This window comes from Emys orbicularis, chromosome 7 (assembly GCF_028017835.1).
Source record: "Emys orbicularis isolate rEmyOrb1 chromosome 7, rEmyOrb1.hap1, whole genome shotgun sequence".
Taxonomy (NCBI): Eukaryota; Metazoa; Chordata; order Testudines; family Emydidae; genus Emys; species Emys orbicularis.
In genome coordinates this window covers 85,434,393-85,450,928 of record NC_088689.1, presented here as the reverse complement: position 1 = coordinate 85,450,928, position 16,536 = coordinate 85,434,393, and the positions used below count along the sequence as shown (strand labels likewise).

Below are 16,536 nucleotides of genomic sequence, written 5' to 3'. Positions count from 1 at the left end.
GGAATAGAGTGTCCGCAGGGGGGTGTTATATTGACACAACTATAGCGGAACAATTAGGGTATGGCTACACTGCAGTTCAACAGCTACCGCTGGCCCATGTCACCTAACACGGACTCGCAGGGCTCAGGCTGTAGAGCTTTAAAATTGCAGTGTAGATATTCAGATTTGGGTTGGAGTCCGGGCTCTGGACCCTCCCCCCTTGCGGGGTCCTAAAGCTCGGGTTCCAGCCCGAGCCCAAACATCTCTATTGCAGTTGTACAGCCCTGTATCCTGAGCCCCATGAGCCTGAGTCAGCTGACATGGGTCAGCCACGCATGTTTAATTGTTATGTAGGCATACCCTTATTCTGGTATAGCAATACTGATCAATTTCCCTGTGTAGACAAGCCCTTAGTCTCCTGGCTGTGTAGTCACATGAGAGCTGATTTCTCCCAGGTGAGCACATTTCCTAAGTGAAATACCAGGGTGCTTGCCCTGGGATGGGGTCTGTGAAGGAGAATACTATGCCTTTGAGGGACAGGCTGGAACCTACAGCTGGGGCAGCTTGAGGTAATCCAGGAGCTTTCCCCCACCCTAGGGCTGGGCTACATAAACAGGAAGAGGAAGCAGAGCAAGAGAGAGAGGAGCGGAAGCCATATAGGCTTCAGGAGGGCGGTGGAGTTGTTTCTGCTCAGGCTCTAGGAAATTGACCTAACTAGAGAAACTTGCAGCTCATAAATATGGCAAATGCCAGGCACTGCATGACATAGATGGTCTGATAGTGGGGACTGCTAGTTCCTTGGATCAAGGAGCACTGGACCTAGAGAAGAAGCAGTGCCGGTGGAGAAGCAGAGACGCAACGAGATAGTGAACAGCCGGCTCAAGGAAATAAGTCTTCAGATCAGCCATGTCTAGACAGATTTGCAGGCTAAGTTGGAAGAGATACGTTTCTCCAGGGACAGTGTCTTGGCTCAGTCCATAAAACTGGACCAGGAATATGCCCGCCTGAGGGCAAAAGAAGAAAACAGTGAGCAACAGCATTTGTTGTTGGAGAGAGAACTGGAAGAGCTTCATGAGGAAATACTCTGGCAATACGAGATCATTGAGGCATAGATTAAGAAGGAACTATTGCTCTGTACTCACTCCCTGTGATTGTCTCCTCTGTGTCACACAAGAGTGTTCCTGTAAGCATCGCCCTTTCGTAAGTGATCAGAGACGGCTAGCATGCAAGGGCACCCGTGCTGACCAAGCTTTCTGGATACTAACCCCTTCTGAGGATGTGAGGAAGAGTGCTGCTTCACGTCTGCAGCCAGCCTCCCTAAAACCAGCTGATTCTGCTCCAAGAGAGGGGCCTTGTCTGCACAACACATGCTTTGCTGGACTAAGTATATTGGCAGAGTCCCCTAATGAAGGTGCAGCTTATGCCGACAGAAGTTTTTCTGGCAGCATATTTACACCACCTCCCTGAATGACGTTAGCTAGGTTGACAGGAGCCAAGATGTCAGCCAAGTTGCGTCTACACTGGGTGAGTTTTCCTGTTGACCGGGGGGCAGTTTTTTTCACACTGCTGATGAATGTAGCTATGCCAACAGCACTTTGTAGTGTAGACCTGACCAGACGCATGCTAGAACACCATACACTGCGTCCTGAGTTCACCTGCATGTGCTCTGATCCTGCTGCAGGAGGAATCCACAGACAAGGAGCTCCCCTTAAAAATGGGCTAGTCAAACTGCCTTTCCCACAGACAGGTCCAGGTCAGGGGAACATTGAAACAAGCCAGGCTGCTCAACAACTGCAAGCTCCAGTCAGGGCCGGCTCTGGCTTTTTGGCCGCCCCAAGCAAAAAAAAAAAAACCTGCAGCGCGGCCGGAGCGCGGGTGCAGGGGGACCAGCTGGGGGGGGGTGAGGGAGGGAGCGGGCGGGAGAGAGAGAGAGAAGGGGGCGGCCAGGGCTACAGCAGGGGCGCTGCCACGCAGCCCCTCCCGCTGCGCCGCCTCCTGCCGCCTGCCGCGAGGGCTCCGCTCCGGTCGGCGGGGAGGGAAGGAAGAGGACTGTCCTGCAGGGCGCTCTGGTTCTCCGCGCCCCCGCCCCCTACAGGGCGGCCGGAGCAGAACAAGAACAAAAACAAGCAAACAAACAACAACAAAAAGCGGCCGTGCCGCCCTAGGATTGGGCAGAATGCCGCCTCGAACAATCTGCCGCCCCAAGCACCAGCTTGCTCAGCTGGTGCCTAGAGCTGACCCTGGCTCCAGTTCTTGCTTGGGGCAGAGTGTATGTGGAATTTTTCTTTAATGGGTTGAAGAGCAGCTCATGCCTTGTACAAAATGTTTCTGGAGGTTTCTTAGGAAGTCAACTGACCTCTCCCAGGTATTTCACCTGCTCGTCTTCCTTTATTGCTAGGGATAGCTCTCTGCATGGAAATAGGATCTTTGGGTATGTCTACACTACGAGGCTAGTTTGATTTCTCTTAAATCGAAAATGTAGAATCGATATTGCAAAGTCGAACGTGTGTGTCCACACTAAGGACAGTAATTCGACTTTGTGAGTCCACACTAACGGGGAAAGCGTCGACATTGGAAGCGGTGCACTGTGGGCAGCTATCCCACAGTTCCCGCAGTCCCCGCTGCCCATTGGAATTCTGGGTCGAGCCACCAATGCCTTCTGGGTAAAAAAAAAAGGGTCGAGGGTGCTTTTGGGTAATTGTCGTCATCCGTCCGTCACTACCGCCCTCCCTCCCTCCCTGAAAGCGCCGGCGGGAAATCAGTTCGCGCACTTTTCTGGTCAGTGACAGCGCGGACGCCACAGCACTGCGAGCATGGATCCCGCTGCGACCATCGCTGCAGTTGTGGCCGTTGTCAACGCCTCGCAGCTTATCATCCACCTTTCCCAGAGGCAGATGCAGATAAACCAGGCGAGGAGGCTATGGCACCGCGGTGAGGGCCTGAAGTCTGAGAGTAGCACAGGCCTGTCAGAAAGCACGGGACCCAGCGCCGAGGACATCACGGTGACAATGGGTCATGTGGATGTTGTGGAACGGCGATTCTGGGCACGGGAAACAAGCACGGACTGGTGGGACCGCATAGTGCTGCAGGTCTGGGACGAATCCCAGTGGCTGCGAAACTTTCGCATGCGGAAAGGGACTTTCCTTGAACTTTGTGAGTTGCTGTCCCCTGCCCTGAAGCGCAATGACACCCGGATGCGAGCAGCCCTGACTGTCCAGAAGCGAGTGGCCATAGCCCTCTGGAAGCTTGCAACGCCGGACAGCTACCGGTCTGTCGCGAACCACTTTGGCGTGGGCAAATCTACCGTGGGGGTTGTTGTGATGCAAGTAGCCAACGCAATCGTTAAGGTACTGCTCTCAAAGGTAGTGACCCTGGGAAACGTGGAGGTCATCATAGATGGCTTCGCCGCGATGGGATTCCCAAACTGCGGTGGGGCTATAGATGGAACTCACATCCCTATCCTGGGACCGGAGCACCAGGCCAGCCAGTACATTAACAGAAAGGGCTACTTTTCAATGGTGCTGCAAGCACTGGTGGACCATCGGGGATGTTTTACAAACATCAACGTCGGATGGCCGGGCAAGGTTCATGACGCTCACGTCTTCAGGAACTCTGGTCTGTTTAGACGGCTGCAGGAAGGTATTTACTTCCCGGACCACAAAATAAGTCTTGGGGATGTGGAGATGCCTACAGTGATCCTTGGGGACCCAGCCTACCCGCTAATGCCCTGGCTCATGAAGCCCTATACTGGCGCCCTGGACACTGAAAAAGAACTGTTCAACTACCGGCTGAGCAAGTGCAGAATGGTGGTGGAGTGTGCTTTTGGCCGTCTCAAGGGGAGATGGAGAAGCTTACTGACTCACTGTGATCTCAGCGAAACCAATATCCCCATTGTTATAGCAGCTTGCTGTGTGCTCCACAATCTCTGTGAGAGCAAGGGGGAGACCTTTATGGCGGGGTGGGAGGTTGAGGCAAATAGTCTGGCATCTGATTACGCCCAGCCAGACAGCCGGGCGATTAGAAGAGCCCAGCGGGACGCGCTGTGCATCCGGGAGGCTTTGAAAGCTAGGTTCCACAGTGAGCAGGGTAACCAGTGACTTTTAAGTTTCTGTACAGAGAAGCTGAACCTGCCACCGTTTCTTTACCCAGTTAATGTTGACTATCCTCTCCAGTTACAGACCCCCTCCACCCCCTTCCAAAAAAATAAAATAAGTTTTATTTTGTTAATGAACACCGTTGTCTTTATTACTGTTTTCGCGGGAATGTTTTAAACCTGGGACGCAGACTGTGGTGGGGAGCGGGTGTAGTGTGCTGATGCAAATGATCCTTCTAAACTCCAGGAATGACAGGATTCGCAGTGGCGGACTGGTTGTTTCAACGGAGCCTGCCAGCCCTCCTGAGCGGGACTGCGTGTATGTGGGGGCTATGTGACTTTATGGCAGGGGGAGGAGGGTTACAGATCCCCTCCTGCGTGGCTCTGTGATCCAGGACAAGGACCGCTGCATAAGATCTGTAACTGCCCTCCCCCGCCACAAAGTCACAGAGCAACCCCCCCCCCCCCCCCCCGCACAGAACATGAAAACCACCTCCCAGACTGACCAGGGTAACTAGTCACTGCACTGTGTATGTGCCCTGCTGCTGGACCTGCCCCCGCCTCTGTACCCTGCTAAAGGTGACTGTCCTGTCCAATTACCAGGGCCCTTCTCCCCCTTCAGACAGACTCTCCCTCAAAAGAACATGATTGAAACAGTAATGAACAGAAACGTATTTTTTATTAACAACCACACATGAAACTGGGGGGTGAAACTTGGACGGGGGCTTGGGTGAGGCGGGCAGGAAAGGACTTTTCAAATTTTGGGGAATGACAGCCTTCTGGTGCTTGAGCAGTCTGCAGGGGTGGAGTGAGAGTTTTCACGGACTCTGCCGCCCCTCCTTCTTTGGACTTTGGGCGAGGGGGGTATGGGACTTGGTGGCGGGGGAGTGCGGTTACTGATAGACTGCAGCGGGGCTCTGTCCTCCTGCCTCCGTTCCTGCAGAACATCAACAAGGTGCCGGAGCGTGTCCGTTTGCTCCCTCAGAAGTCCAAGCAGCGTTTGAGTCGCCTGCTGGTCTTCCTGCCACCACCTCTCCTCACGTTCCATGTGTGTCCGGTGCTTTTGGGACAAATTCTCCCTCCAATGGTTCTGCTGTGCTGCCTGGGCTCGGGAGCAGCCCATTAGTTCTGAGAACATGTCCTCTCGCGTCTTCTTCTTCCTCCGCCTAATGTACGCTAGCCTCTGGGAGTGTGATGCCAGGCTGGGTTGGGAGACAGTCGCAGATGTGGCTGTGGGAATGAGAAAAAGGTAGTGAATTCCTCCGAAACATAAATGTAGTTGTGAACAAAGAACATAGTCTTTCTCTGTGAACAAGACCATGCACCGCAGCTATCACATGCGCACTCAGGACAAGGTCGAATTTTCGGTCCTCGCCTTCAGTGCCTGGGGTCTTGCACTGCCGAGCTGGGAAGCGGGGCAGGACACCTGAATCTCTGTAGCAGGCAAACATGGTAAGCCGTAGACTTGTGGCTGCTTAAAACTTTAGTAGTACCACTGGCCTCCTTTCACATTGAAAGCAAAGCCAGTCTCTGCTGCCACCAATCGGCCAAGCATGAACTCTGGCCCTGTCCCACCCTCTCGCGGATGTCCCAGGGAAAGATCCCTGTATCCTTCCCCTCTCCTGCCTCCACCGCGTGGCTGTAAACCAGCGGTTACAGTTCTGTAGAGGAACTTGCAAGCAGTCCCAATACTAACAGTCCCCTACCTAATTCAAAGCAGGTCATCATGAGCGACATAACTATCATGAGGATCTCGGACAGCGATAAGGAAAGGATGCTTCGGGAAAGCCTGCAAAGACCAGGGCCCTATGCCGCCATGCTGTGCAAGGCGATGATCCCGGAGTACTTGAGGATCTCCTGGCGCGGGAACGTCTCCTACTTCGGAGGACCCACTAAGGCCGCTCTCCCCAGGAACCTGATGAACAGGCTTTCCCATTACCTCCAGGAGAGCTTCATCGAGATGTCCGTGGAGGATTTCAGCTCTATCCCCGGACATATAGACCGGATTTTAATATAGCTGCAGTGGCAGGGACTAAAGAGTGGAGCAGCTTGGGCAGCAGAATCATGCACAACCGGACACTGTTAGATTTTTTTTAAATAGTTGGAACTGAATACTTAAGCGCCCAGGGTAAAGAAATCATGAAGAACACATTGTTCTTATTCTTAATATTCCAGTTTTGTTAAAAATAAATGTTTAGATGTTTAAAACACTTACTGCTTGATCCTTCCCCTGAATCTGTGTCCGGGTTACATGCTGGGGAGGGTTGGTAGGGGATCTCTGTAAGGATGATGAAGAGCTCCTGGCTGTCGGGGAAATCAGCTTGGTAAGCGCTGTCGACTGCCTCGTCCTCCTCATCTCCTTCCTCATCTTCCCCGTCTGCTACCATGTCCGAGGAACCGGCCCTGGACAATATCCCATCCTCTGAGTCCACGGTCAGTGGTGGGGTAGTGGTGGCGGCCGCACCTAGGATGGAATGCAGTGCCTCGTAGAAACGGGATGTGTGGGGCTGGGATCCGGATCGTCCGTTTGCCTCTTTGGTCTTCTGGTAGCCTTGTCTCAGCTCCTTGATTTTCACGCGGCACTGCGTTGCATCCCGGCTGTATCCTCTCTCTGCCATGGCTTTAGAGATCTTCTCATAGATCTTTGCGTTCCGTCTTTTGGAGCGCAGCTCGGAAAGCACGAACTCATCGCCCCACACAGAGATCAGATCCAAGACTTCCCGATCAGTCCATGCTGGGGCCCTCTTTCTATTCTGGGATTGCACGGCCATCTCTGCTGGAGAGCTCTGCATCGTTGCCAGTGCTGCTGAGCTCGCCACGATGTCCAAACAGGAAATGAGATTCAAACTGCCCAGACAGGAAAAGGAATTCAAATTTTCCCGGGGCTTTTCCTGTGTGGCTGGTCAGAGCATCCGAGCTCGGACTGGTGTCCAGAGCGTCAACAGAGTGGTGCGCTGTGGGATAGCTCCCGGAGCTATTACCGTCGATTTCCATCCACACCAAGCCTAATTCGATATGGCCATGTCGAATTTAGCGCTACTCCCCTCGTTGGGGAGGAGTACAGAAGTCGAATTTAAGAGACCTCTATGTCGAACTAAATAGCCTCGTGGTGTGGACGGGTGCAGGGTTAATTTGATGTAACGGCGCTAAATTCGACATAAACGCCTAGTGTAGACCAGGCCTTTGTTTCTTAAGGGCTCGTCTGCTACAGCTCCTTATTTCTTCACCTGTTTGCAACATCTTAATTGTTTCCACACTAGCTTGCTGTGATGCCACAAACTGGTCTGTGGTGTGGAATAACCAGCAGAGGTGGATGAACCAAGCAGTTTTGCCTGAGGCCTCCTGTGCTCTCTAATCCACTTTAGGCCCGATTTCCAAAGCAGGGTGTGGGAAAATGCTGGGATGTCCATGCAAATAGGGTTCACTTTGCAGGCAGCTTAATGCTGGCTCCTGAGAAAAATCTAGCGTTTTACATAAAGGATTTTGACATACCCACCAGTCACGCATTGTTACTTTATGGATTGACATAGAATGCTGCTAGTAAGAATGGGAGGCCTGTAATTTACCCTGGAGCATCTTTCTGCTCGTATACCTGTTGGCAAAATCCATGCAATTCTTTGTTGTGGTTTTTTATATGTGATTGACAATAAAGATTCCTGTGCTGACTTGTCAAAATAAAATAAAAATCCATGCTAGCAGCCAGCCATTCCTGAGTGTGACCCTACAATAACAAACCAGCGTGTGTAGTTGTGCATTGCAAGCCAACACAGGAAGCCCACTTGATTGGGCCATTTACTGTATTTCTTGTCCATCTGCTGGTTGGCCTAGTGCTTCAGGGGTTGGTCTTAGGGGGTTACATGCTCGCCACCAAACTATTTCAAAGCATGAGTAGAGTTTCAGACATGGCAAGGCTAAGACTGGTGAGTAGTGAGGCTTTCAGAGATAAAAGTTAATGATTGTGGCAAAAGAAAGGGGGGGGGGGAGAATGTGTGTGTTCCAGCTGCTTATTCTTTTCAAATGTCCTAAAAGATATAAAAGGATCTGTAGGGCACCTGCAGATTTGGTTATAGTCAAAGAACTATGTGGAGCTGAAGTTGTTTCTGGGATCTCAATCCTGCTACTGCCATGTGTTGCTTTTTTTAAAATACAGAGATGTATTTGTTTACAAAGGTGAGAAATGGGGCTCTTTCACCTTCCCTTCCCAAGCTCTCGGGTGTTAGTTTGAGTCATCATCAGACCCCCACAGAAATAGCTCACTATCCCTTTTCTGCTAGGATCTTGTCTCCTTGGTGTTGGAAGAAGAATTACAGAGGAGTGGGAGCCCTGCAGTTATTGTGGGTCACCAGTGCCCCACCGTTGTCCCTCACCCTGTGATCCTGGAGATCGGCTGTGGCTCAGGGGCTATTGCACTGAGTTTACTGAGCAAACTGCCCAAGGTGAGTGAGCTTTTCATCCTTTGTATTATGGTAGAACTGAGTCCCATTGCGCCAGGTGTTGTACTGACACGCAGCAAAAAGATGGTCCCTGCCCACAAAGAGCTGACAGTCTAGGTATAAGACAAAAGACAACAGGTGATACAGACAGACAAAAGAGCACAAGGAAAGAATGAGGCATTTGTGAGCAATGCAATGAGCAGTAGTCACAGTTCACCAGCTACCCTGATCACTGCCAAGAGCCCATTTTGGTGCCTGTCCCTTCCCCAGTAACATAATCCCTCACTGGTAAAGGAGGAAATAAAGTCACAGGAAGGACTGGGATCTATAAGTGACTAAAGCCCCCTTCAGTTTCAGATTATCAATCACGTGGGATATATCCCGCCCCCAACTCAGACCGCAATGGATAATCCCTGCTCAGTGCTCCAGGAGGGGGAGAATGACCCAAGATCCCTGCCCACATGCCTTGGGGAGAAAAAGGCCTTCCCTTGCTCCAGATCCGGAGATCAGTTCATCCCTCAGACTCATCCAGGCTGATGATGACCCTGGGAGAAGAATCAGTGCTATGCCGTCTATGTATGCTAGGCATTCTTTGCATGCCGACTGACTATGTGTTGTCCAACTGGTAGCCCGTGGGCTGCATCCGGCCTGCAGAATAACTCTGTCCAGCTCCCATGATGGAGGACACCATTTGGTAGAACAAAATGGCGTCCTCCACACAGCATCATCTTGGCCCATCGGTACGTGCAAGGTCACGCTGCATGGAGGACGCTATTTTGGATGCCTAAGGCATGTCAGTGAGTTGTTGCATGCTTTAATAAAACTGTCCTGGCATGCCACTGAGAAGAAGCATCGAGTGTTGGTGTGTAAGGTCTATGGAGGGTCATGCCTGTAGCGCGTGTCCCTTCGCCCAGTGACCTGTTGGGCTGATGTTTAGTTTTCACTAGGCCAAATTATAAATTGCTCTTGTTTCCTACTCAATCACCACGCTGCTCTCCTTGCATTTCAGACGTAAACGACTGTGTCAGTCTGTCCTTGTATGTTACGTCAGCCCTTCCCCAAATGGCCAACATGCATGAGCCTTGAGTGAATAGACCAGCTTAAATCTGTGCTGGCTTACGCACCCCACAACCATACTAGTGTCTATGACATGTACATCAAGACAGAATTTGGCCCTAAAGTGCTGCATTAAAATAAAGAACTAGCAACTTGTCATGTATGGTTACAGTGAGGATAGAGCTCTCTGCAGAACAGACTGCGAACCCAGGTCACCCGTCCCAGCATACAGTGTGTCTCCTTTTAAAGCTCGAGTGGATTCCTTAGGGCATGGATTCTCTCGCATTAGAGATGAGGAACCCATGAAGCTCTTCCCTCTCTACCCCTCACTCTCTGTTCTGCTGGGCTGCTCTGTCCCAGGTTACCAGTTGATACTGTCAAGCTGTCTGGAGTGGCTCACAAACATGGGTGCTAGCCTCAAGGCAGCCTTACAAATCGGGGCACAAACCCCAAACTGGTTATATGTTGTATAATTAGATTTTGCCAACAGAGTATCAACTGTGAACTCCTAAAGCACTATAACAGCCTTATTCTGGAGTCACCGACTGTTCCCCTTGGGCACTCTTGCCTCCCAGACAAGCCTGTCATTGTGATAGATGGTCTCTTACACCAAAACTCACAATAATATTCAGGTTACTTCTGGTCCCAGACACTTACCCCAGGTTAATTGTATCTTATATCCCTCCCTAAAGACAGCGCTTGTAGCCAATCCTGTGATAAACTAACTAAAGATTTATTAACTAGGAAAAATAAATGAGTTATTTACAAGATTAAAGCAGGTAAACACACACACATGAGTTACAGTCTTAGGTTTCAAAAGGCAATAGAAGCTGCTGTAATTTGCAAGCTCTAGATGTCCTTTAGGGCTTACCCAAGCTAAACAGCTGACGATCCCTTGCTTATGCTTGGAAGTGTTGCCTCCTCCCTGAAGTCCAAACAGCATAGGGACACAGACCCTTCTGGTCAGAGATTTTTATTCCCTTCCCCAGAGTTCAAACTGTTACAGGATGAGGGTTTGTATATGTCCCTTCTTCCTGGGTGTGGGGGGAGCAATCAGGAAAGTCTTTTATCTGCTGATGTTCCACAGTGGTTCGTCTGGTGTCTATAGGCCTTCTTTTGTTGGGCAGGAGATCACACCTCTTGTGATAAACTGGTATCTCACACTTGGTAAGGCTTCTCTTCTGACAGTGGGGGTTTCCAGTTTCATAGCAAACACTTAACTATTACCATCTCCCAAATAATAGCTATTATAAGTGAGATTAATGCAGGCAGCAACTCATAAGCATTTCATTAAGTCCAAACACTCAATACATTTGTAAAAACTTAACATCTGTTTTAACAATGCTAATACACAGGTGAGCCAGACTGGTTTCCAGCTCTGCATTTGTCAATGTTCAGTGTGGCCTAGGGGTCTTGGCATGAGTTGGCACCTGACCTGCCAGCATCACAGATAGATTTAGGACTAGGTCGTTAGCTGATGCAAATCAGTGTAGCTCTTCTGACTCCAGCTGATTCAAACCAGCAGAAGGTCTGGCCCTAAGACTTTTTATTAAGGTAAAATGCTAGCAATGGTAATGAAAACATTCAGTTATCGTGATGGCCTAGCTACAAGCGACTATACAACCCCAAAGTGTCCTGCTCCCAAGGAAGTCCTAAGATGGATTCTTCAGGGGCTATTTCTGATTTTGGTGTTAGAACGACAGAGGGACCCTTTCCAATATCTTATATTGGCATCATCTGTCTCGTTTGCCCCTTTTGCCACAGCCTGTATGTCCAGTCATCAGCCAACAGCAGTAAATTTGGTGACATAATGTGTGTTTTGTTTCCTTCTGTGCCAGAGCCGGGTAATAGCTGTGGATAAAGAGGAAGCTGCTGTGAATCTCACCAGAGAGAATGCTCAGAGGTAGGAACACATGCATTGCTCATTTTTTCTCTCTTTGAGTGCCCATTGCTTCCTAGAACCCCTCACACTGATCCCTGAGACAAGTGAATAGCTACCAAAGTCCTGGCTTATGATTCTCAAATATGCCCAGTGTCTCAGCCCCAGGCTGGATATCATGTTCATCACCATCAGGTGCTGGGGTGCGTTAAATGCTTTGAACCTCTGGAAAATCCAGAGAAAATTAGGAATTTTTGGAACAAATTTTCCCTGAATTTTTACTTTGGTAAAAAAAAAAAAACCTTTCTCTGACCTGTGAATCCCCTTTCCCACCAGCTGGGAAGGAAATGGAACAATAGCGATGTTTTGTACTTATGTCGCACCTTTCTTGCAAGGAGACCAAATTTGGGTCAGTAGACTTGTCCCTGTTTTGTGAATGGGAAAGCTGAGACCTAGTGAATGTCTCAGATTCACAGAGTCTGGTCCATGCCACAGGCTATTACCAGTGCCTTGAGAGTGACCCCTTTAGTGTGCTGGGCACCAAGGACCCACACAATTCCACAGGGCAGGGCTTCCGCCTCAGAAATTCCAAAACTGGGTCTTCGGGCACCAGAGAACCCTGTCTTCTTCCATGGCTCCCTGCAGCAAGTCTAGCCAAGCAGGACTCCTGCAGGAGGCTTGTACTGTAATCATTCAGGGCTTTCTGTGAGGATTTGCAGTGACACCAGGCAGCCTTTTCTAAAACAGTGTAGGGTTTATTAGTTGACTGGAACACAGCATCGGCTAGTCCTGAGGTGAGTGTAGAGAATCTCAGGTTAAGACATGGTCCATACTGGCCAAACCAGTCAGCCAGCCAAGCTGTCATAGACTCCATTCCAGGCTCTCTGACAGTCCTCGGAGAGAGCTGCTGAGTCCCTCCAAGAACCCAAACTTATCCCCTTCCTGCTGACCCATGCTGAGTTCACATGTTCCTGGGATAGTGTCAATCGTTCAGTAGGTGCAGCTCCCTTTGTCTTTCTGGAACCTCCATTGATACGGGTGACTTACAGCCAGTCCTCTAACGATCGATTCATTTACCCGACAGTGAAGTGACGCAGCACCTCATGTCCCCCGCTCTGCCCCAAAAGCCACATTCTAACCCTTTTTGCAACCATTGGGTAGCAATGCAAAGTACATGGGGAAACTGAGGAACACAAAGACATAATAAAAATATTACAGAAAATTGCCACATGGTTCACATCATGTCACAAAGCGAGTCAGTGACAAAGCCAATAACAGAATCCAGAACGCCTGGCTCCCTCTGACTCACTACACCATATTGACTCCCTTTTCAGACAGGGCCTTGCTTCTGTTCTTACTTCTAGATTTTATCTTGCTCCCCAGGCAGCACCTAGACTTCTGGGTGTGTCGGTGTGGTGTCCCACAGCATCCTTCTTCCTCTCTGGGCTGTCGCTAGCACTGACTTGTAACCAAATGAACTATAATCCACAGCAGCCACCTGTGCTGTGGCTTGGTTTTAAGGGCTTCAGAATCAGCTCTGCTCTGTCTGTCACAATGCGCTCTCCCATAACTGTCACTTGACAATGAAATTGTGGTCAGGACAGTGCTGGTGTCAGAATGACACTGTCTCATTTACCCCTCAGCTCCCTGTGCCAACTCTGCTCTCTGTTACACCAGTGGAAATCCAGCGTGACTCCACGTGACTTAATACAGGTTGTAACTGACACCAGAATCTGGCTTCCTTATGTGTCTCTGCATCCTGGGACCTATCCTATGTGGCACCTGCAGGAACTACAATGCAGGGAGAGAGGAGGACAGGTGGTTTGATCATTCCCTTGCATCCCCAGGATTCTGGGCTGCTCTAGGGGCTGAAATGGCCCTTGGCGTAGATTAGAGCAGCCTCAAAGGTGCTCTGATTTACAGCAGCTTCCTGAGAATTCCCAGAGGGCTGATCCACAGTGTGGAGCAGTCCCGAATTTTCGTAGTGGTGTGCACTGTAGCGATTCCCTACCCTCTATGTGCCCCCCCCCGCCCCCCGGCCTCTTCGCACAGAGACTTACAAAGCGGGGGGAGGGGGGGCGGGCGGTGCAACATAGGGCTGCTTAAGTGGCCCTATGCAATGCGGAATTCTGCCCCAGCTCCTTGCAATACAGTTTTGGCCCTTACATGCTGATGGAGTGAGTATAGGGGCTAGAGCACAGAACTGAGTCAGTCCCGCCATGTCCACCGCATACCCCCCCCCCCCCACGCTGTTTCTTCACTCACACAACCAGCATAGCCCAGTGCTGTTCTGGGGGGAGGGGAGGGGGCAAATGAGGTAGAGTAGAATCGACCTCTGTCCAAACGTCAGACACTCTTACAATGGGTTGATGTTGTAATAAGAAGAACAGCAGCTAGATTTTCATCTCCATGACTGAGTTTGTAGCTCTGACAGTCAGAGAACTCCTCTCCTCGCTGGTTTACTGTGCTAATTCAATCAGGAGTAGTAAACATGGAGCCAAACAATCTCACATATGTGCAAACCTGCCACTGTTTTGAAAGAATCCATCCTGTTGTCTGATCAAAGCCACTGTTGTGCTCACCCTCCTTTTAAAGCCCCATGTCACAGCTAACTTGCCTAAAAGGGAGGGGGGCTTGGATGAGAATCGTTGTCAGCTAATCATGTCGCTCCCATTTCACCCAGAGGGGTGCGCTGCAGATAGACATGTTACACTCCCTTTGTTCCCCACTGCCAATGTGTGCTGGTGTTTCAGACCACAAGCTGGGGTCTAGGAATGGAACAGGACTCTTTCACACCATGTGGAGCATGAGGCCCCCTATGTGTCCCAAATTCACTAGTGCATTGGATAAAAAAGTTGGGGAGGAAAATCCTGGATGCTGTACTCCTTTGACTGGGTTTTAGTCTGCTATGTAAGTTATTCTGCATGGAGGGAGAGTGTGTATTGGGAGGAGCTGGATGGTTTTCGAAAAGCTGCCTCTAATTCAGTGTATAATAGAGTGTAGGGGAATGGGGAGTGTCTTTGGAATCATCACAGAATGCTCTCAGGAACATGCTGACCTGGATGTCACCACTTGCCTGGGTCTCATTCCTCCAGCAAACCCTGAGAAATCCTGTGGCTTTGCAAAGAAGTGATCGTCTGGTGTTCAGAAGAGAGAGGTGGTTTTGTGATTAAGGCAGACAGCCAGGGGGCATCAGGACTGCTGGGTTCAATTCCTTAGGGCCACTATCTCAGGCCACGTCTACCCTATAGGAGCACTTTGCCAGGGATAGCCATACCACTATACTATACCCACAAAGCACTCCTAGTGTGGATGCAGCTTAACCTGGCAAAGCTGTGCTTTGGTTGGTGTAGCTTATTTTCCAGCACCGCCATCCAACCCGCCCCCCCCTACCCCCCAACAAAATAAGCTAGACTGGTAAAATCACAGTTCTACTGGTATAACTGCATCTACACTAGCTCTTTTGCTGGCCCAGCTCTGTCAGTCAGGGGTCACATCTCCTCACCCCCCCTGACAGAAAGAGCTATGCTGGCAGAAATCTGTAGGGTAGACCTGGTCTCACTCTGCAACCTGGAGCTTGTCACTTCATTGCACTATGCCTCAATGGCCCCTTCTGTGAAATGGGGTTACTGCCAAGATAGCAGGCTAATTTAATCATAGCTTTCCCACGCCTGGACCCCCCGTGCTCCACCTCAGCAGCACAAAGGGGATTTACAGTGGTTGTGAAGGCCACAGCTAAAGGTTCCCCTAGGTAAGAGGAATCCTCATCTGGCCCCTGCCCCCAGCATGGGGGACATTATGGAGCAGGTTTGGAGTGGGCATGGCAGGATTGTGACAGGGTGGGACTGGAGCATAATGCCTTGTACATCCCCTGGCAGCCCAAGTCTGCTCTGACTTGCAGCAGCTAAGGAGGTGGTCTGGCCTCTGGCAGCCTCCAGGATCAGAGGGCTCAGAAATGTATCAGAAAGTTACCTGGGCCTCTCTTTCCCCGTGCCATGTGCTTACTTTCTCTTTCTTTGCCAGCAAGAGAGAAGTGCCCACATCTCCTGGTTCCCTAGGGAATCTAAGTAGTGCAGAGTCCAGTGCGGTATGGTTCAAGCTGAGAGGCACTGGTACAGTTGTGTGTTCTCTTAGAGGTGCCAGGGGTGGAGGGAGAGCCCACATAAGGATATTGTACCTCAGAAGCCCTAAAGCCTCTTTCTGTAGCATTGCACCATAATGGACCTAATCCTAAATAGGTCCCACCCTCTTAGTATGTGTCCTGCCTGGTGAATCAGCTGCATTGTGATGCTTTCGTTTTCACACCCTGCCTCACATGGGTACATGATATTATCATGTCACCATGACACTGCATGTCAGATACAAACACCCAAACGTCACTGTGGCCTTAGAGCCAAATATGTTCACATTTCACGACTCTTGCAAGGGCCAGGTTTTCAAAGCAGGGTAGAAGAGGCATGCAGAAAAACGTGTGCGTGCCCCTCGCACCCACAGAACCCCATTTTTGCATGTCTGAAGCCAGCAATTGAGGGTTTTTTTGTTTTTGTTTTTTTTTTGCAGGTGTGGTGGGTTTGCACATAGGAGGTTTTGCAGGCATAATTAATGTACAGATGAGGTGGGGTGGCGAGTGCACTAGGTGAATACGTATGTGTATGCATGCACAAGGAGAGGATGAGGCTATAAAGGTATCACGGATCCATAGGATCGGTGCTACACCCACAGTTTTGCAACAGTCTCTAGGAGTCAAGTATCAGAGGGGTAGCCGTGTTAGTCTGAATCTGTAAAAAGCAACAGAGGGTCCTGTGGCACCTTTAAGACTAACAGAAGTATTGGGAGCATAAGCTTTCGTGGGTAAGAACCTCACTTCTTCAGATGGCATCTGAAGAAGTGAGGTTCTTACCCACGAAAGCTTATGCTCCCAATACTTCTGTTAGTCTTAAAGGTGCCACAGGACCCTCAGTCTCTAGGAGGAACCCCTTCAATGTGCCGGACCCCCAAGGGGTCTCACCCTTCCTCCAGAATAGGCGATGCAGCCTCACCACCTCCTGGACTGAACCTCTGGGGCTTCAGTGCTCCTGCTTCACACTGTGAGCTCT

General features: G+C 50.3%; 1 protein-coding gene across 1 annotated transcript in view; it reads left to right on the top strand.

The window, feature by feature from the left end:
• The window catches only part of HEMK1 (HemK methyltransferase family member 1), a 48,835-nt gene that overhangs the window by 20,727 nt on the left and 11,572 nt on the right, over nucleotides 1–16,536 (top strand). The window contains exons 5-6 of the mRNA XM_065408337.1: nucleotides 8,347–8,508; nucleotides 11,400–11,464. Coding sequence (XP_065264409.1) covers nucleotides 8,347–8,508; nucleotides 11,400–11,464 — 227 coding nt within the window. The remainder of the gene's footprint in view (nucleotides 1–8,346; nucleotides 8,509–11,399; nucleotides 11,465–16,536) is intronic.